Raw genomic sequence first — 4,351 nt, forward strand, 5'->3', positions numbered from 1 at the left:
AAGATAAATTTATGAACTGCAAGGCTAAAGAGACTCAGGTAGCCCCAAGTGCTCACTGACAGAGACATACCACATTACCACACTCCCCAAATGGCACTGCTGTCCCAATCTAGTGATCCCCCTTGAAATAATGGGAGATGACAATGCTCAGCACCTCGAGGAAGGACATTTTCCTAACTACCCACTAAGAGAAGACAGAAAACAGAACAGCTACACGTAACAGAAATACAAAAATGCTATCAGACCAGGCAATGTACACTGCACAGAAGGAAACTGCTAAGACAGACTGAAAGACGGAGTAGCATTTGACCCATGCCTTCTTCACGATACAATTTTTCCCATTTGTAACAAGACAGACTGTGCAAAAGCCATTCAGTTATCCAACAAACTTACATCTGTGTCAGATATACAGCCTATGACAGCTATTGCCTTTGCCTCCCACGCAGTTTCAAACACCGACGTGGATCGTGTACAACAACGTTCTAACAAATCCTGAATATTTTGATTTAAAAACAACAACAACAACAAAAACACATTAAATATATATAAATAAGGAGTCCTGGAAGGATTAGCTCATGATTTAAATAAACAGCTTTAAAAATTTATTTTATTTTATACTAAGGGCCGGCTTTTGCCAGGCTTACTTGTACCGAGTATCTTACTACTCAAACAGTAACATCCAACTCCATGGGCACGTGTAGTTAATGCAACTGAATAAACTCCGGTGCAATCTGGAGTAAACTAATCCGAACATCACTGTCTATACGTGCATTTAAGTGCAGTGATTTACTCCGCCACTGGATAGTACTTATGCCCAATGGGACTATCTGATGGCACAGTACATTAGTCTATGCTGGCCTAATTGCTGCACATGTGTAGACACCCACTGAGATTACTCACAAGAATAGGGATGTCAAAGTTGCCCCTAAGTAATTAGGAAATAAATTACTTAAAATTCTTGCCTACTCAAATTCTTTCCCTTCAAAAATAATTTAAAAATGTAGATACCTTTATATACTGCAAGAAAAGTTCATCCTCTTGTAGATTATGTTCTTGGATGTATGGTTTTATAAACTTCTTCAACATGGATGGAACAAGCTCAGGTGCCAAAATTTTATCAAACATGCGAAACACTATTGTGGTTGCATTCTCCTAGGCAACAGAAAAGTAGTTACAGAAATGTTAAAATATTTTGCAAAGCACAATATACAATATTTTCTAATTTCTGTAAAGGCATAACCCAATACCAAATGGAAAGAGTTCAGGCCTAAACACCTACATACTTCTGCAAAATCCTTCAGTGTTGAGCTATTACTTCTGGATTTCTTTGTCACTGTAAACTTTTATTGGATAACAATACATGTTCTATACCAGAAAGTACTAGGGTCAGGAACCATGCCTCCTTCTATTATACAAAACATTTGTATCATTAAGATTTCATAACCACAAGGGATGTTTAAAATTCTTATCCCTTTTTACACACAGGAAAGACAGAGGAAGATTAACCCATTCACTCGAAGCTCAATGTTTGGTACTAAAGCAGCAGCTATTACACCAAGTAGTTCTTGACTCCCAATCCCATGCTCAACAGTGCTCAGGTCTCTTGCCTGAGCGATTATAATGTACCAACTGAACACTCAGTGCTCAATTATTAATTTTTAAATGCTTGCAGTATTACCTTTTCAAAATCACTGAGTGCCAGCCTGCAGCTATACTTTCTGTAGAGATTTACCAGCTCTTGTAAATCGAGCACCAGCTTCTTTAACCGATACACCTCTTCACAGCCACCACACTTCTGTAATGCATGTCAAAAGTGAAGGATTTTTTAACAACCTTTGTATATAATTTTCTAGAATTTGCAGGTTATATGAATCAAAGCTTTTGCTGAACTGCTATAGCCACAAGGCATATGAAAAAAAATCAAAGCCACAGACTGAAAGTTAGATGCAGGAAAGAAAACTCATCTACTTTACTGAGCACTTAGTATGTAGGATTCAGTGGGTTGAAGACAGTGGACCTGGAAAAAGTTTGTTCTACTAGGAGTGTCCAATTTTTATATGAGGAGCAGCCTGCTATTAACTTTACTGCTCGTTTCCTCTGTACCCCTAGCTATAGATGCTACTCTCCATAGGATATCAACGATGATAAGCTACATTTACTCACGTTTCACATGGCTAGACTGGTTCAAGACAATTTGAGATATCACTGAAAAAGAAAAATAGCAACAAAACCCTTAACCTAACAACTTTATAGACCCTACTTCTGAAAAAGAACCAAGAATAAACCAAGTCAGCATTGTTCTTCTGATCCTTTATGGAGGCATTTTCATTGCCTTTGGGACTGTTCAGATCTTTGCCAGACAGCAGCAAGTTAAAAGTGGACTGGCTTGTTTCACTGTTGTAATTCAAAACTCAACTGGCAGCAATGAAATTATCAAGAATTTCATAAATTTGTGCTGCTGTTTAGGAAAGCTGAGTAATAGCAGATACATAAGTTACTCATAGAAAGAAAAAAAAAGGAGGACCAAAAGAGCTCGGCTGCGGGCACAGGGGGGAAAAAGAATATTTGTAGGGAACCTGTTGACAAATTATAAACAATTTTTCCCTTAAGGCAGGAGTTTCCACTTTCAGAAATGCTTTCGGGACAAACGTATCACTTGTTAATTAACACAGCTTAAAAAAAAAGGAAAAGAAGGTCTAGAGCCTAATTTCTCACCTTCGCTGAAAAATGTCTCTTCTCCCAAAACATATATTTTACTATTGTGCTCTACCTGCTATTATGTTAATATATAATTTTAAAATATAAATCTACTATAATCTTAATAATAAAGATTATGTAGGCCAAGAGCTCTGTAAAAAAAAAAATGTAAATATCAGTCATCAATATATTACCAATTAACCATAGCACTTACTGAAGGAATCCAGTGCCAAGACGAGGCTAGTCCCAGTTCATCTGGACTTTTACTTGTAAAAAACACCTCTGCCATGTTAAGTCCATTTTCGGGCCAATTTGCCTGTTCAAAAATATTAGAAACATTAGTGAAAGCATATCATGGTTAGAGAAATAAAAGCTAACCAAGGTTTTTGAACAGCAACTATTTTACCTTATCAGTTAATTCAAGATTACGAGCAGCTTGTTCCAACCATTTTGCCAATGTTTTCTGAAATAAAAAAACAACACAATACAGAAATCTTACATAAAGTGAAACGTGCATTAATATAGAAGTGAAATGACTAGCTTTTGTAATGCATACAATGTAGTGTGTGTGTGTGTGCGTGCGCGCGCGTCTTAATATTCTTACCTCTCCATTTGGCACAACTCTTCTAACAAAAGGAATCACAACATTTTTAAACCACAGAGAGAGTTCTTTTGGAGGAACAGTGGTATGGATTGTATTAAGCATGTTCACCAATGTTTTCTCATCAAAGCTGCTTTCAAACTCTGCCTACAACATAAACACAAAACAATTGCATGTTATAGTATTGGGCTACAGAATACCTATATAAAAGGAGAACCGCTCACCAATTCAGATACAAGCTGAAAAAGTAGCTGTGGTGACTAGGTGGAGGGTAAAGTGGGGAAGACTTATTAAATTAAACAAGACCTAAATTAAACTTGTTCTACACTATCGTTATAGATCATGTTCCTGATGCTATCACTTCTGGGGATACAGGAATGGACCTATAGTGCCACTGCTTTCAAAAAGTGAAAAGTAATGACTCTAAGGCAGTAAATGTAATAGCTTGGTCACTATTTGGGATGCCTTATACCTGAGAAGGTATTTGCAAGAAATCAGTCAAACATGCAAAAACACTTAAAAGATCCATCTGGGACTCAGGGTCATGCTCCTGAGAAAGTGCACACAAGGGTGACAAATATGACAGAATCTTCAAAGTACCCAAGATTCTTTTGTACCCACAAAGAAGTATAAATTATGTTACAAAATGAAGCCATTCTTTCAAACCAGTAATAAGTTCAGTTTGCAAATAAGTGATGATCAGCCTAATTCTACCACAAACCCTCTATTCAAAGAGGTGTCTGATAACAGGTCTTGAACAACAGGGACTGTAAACTGAGGCCTCTTACCTGATGTCTAAGCCAAAGGTATTGTGCACAAGGTAGATTGCCCTCTTCTAGCTGATAAAGGACATTCTTAAAAAGGTCTTCATTATTCAGGAATTCAGTCCAAGCAATGCCACTAGGATTGTAAATGAGAAGTGGCAATTAGCATTTTTACTACCATATGAGGAAAAGCATGCATGCACAGGAAGAGCAGGTTTTATAGGAGAAAATGGATAGTGGGAGAAATAATTACAGGCTTTGGAAACTAAATCTCTTCCATGAAACTCGT

General features: G+C 37.2%; 1 protein-coding gene across 1 annotated transcript in view; it reads right to left on the reverse strand.

Moving 5' to 3' along the window:
- KNTC1 (kinetochore associated 1) overlaps window positions 1-4,351 on the reverse strand; it is a 54,237-nt gene that overhangs the window by 32,911 nt on the left and 16,975 nt on the right. Inside the window, exons 20-26 of the mRNA XM_019507255.1 lie at window positions 4,087-4,198; window positions 3,302-3,445; window positions 3,104-3,160; window positions 2,912-3,013; window positions 1,679-1,795; window positions 1,009-1,152; window positions 394-492 (exon numbers count right to left, since the gene is read on the reverse strand). Of these exons, the coding sequence (XP_019362800.1) occupies window positions 394-492; window positions 1,009-1,152; window positions 1,679-1,795; window positions 2,912-3,013; window positions 3,104-3,160; window positions 3,302-3,445; window positions 4,087-4,198 (775 nt within the window). The remainder of the gene's footprint in view (window positions 1-393; window positions 493-1,008; window positions 1,153-1,678; window positions 1,796-2,911; window positions 3,014-3,103; window positions 3,161-3,301; window positions 3,446-4,086; window positions 4,199-4,351) is intronic.

This window comes from Gavialis gangeticus, unplaced genomic scaffold, assembly GCF_001723915.1.
Source record: "Gavialis gangeticus isolate Ggan-Ray unplaced genomic scaffold, GavGan_comp1, whole genome shotgun sequence".
In the NCBI taxonomy this organism is placed as follows: Eukaryota; Metazoa; Chordata; order Crocodylia; family Gavialidae; genus Gavialis; species Gavialis gangeticus.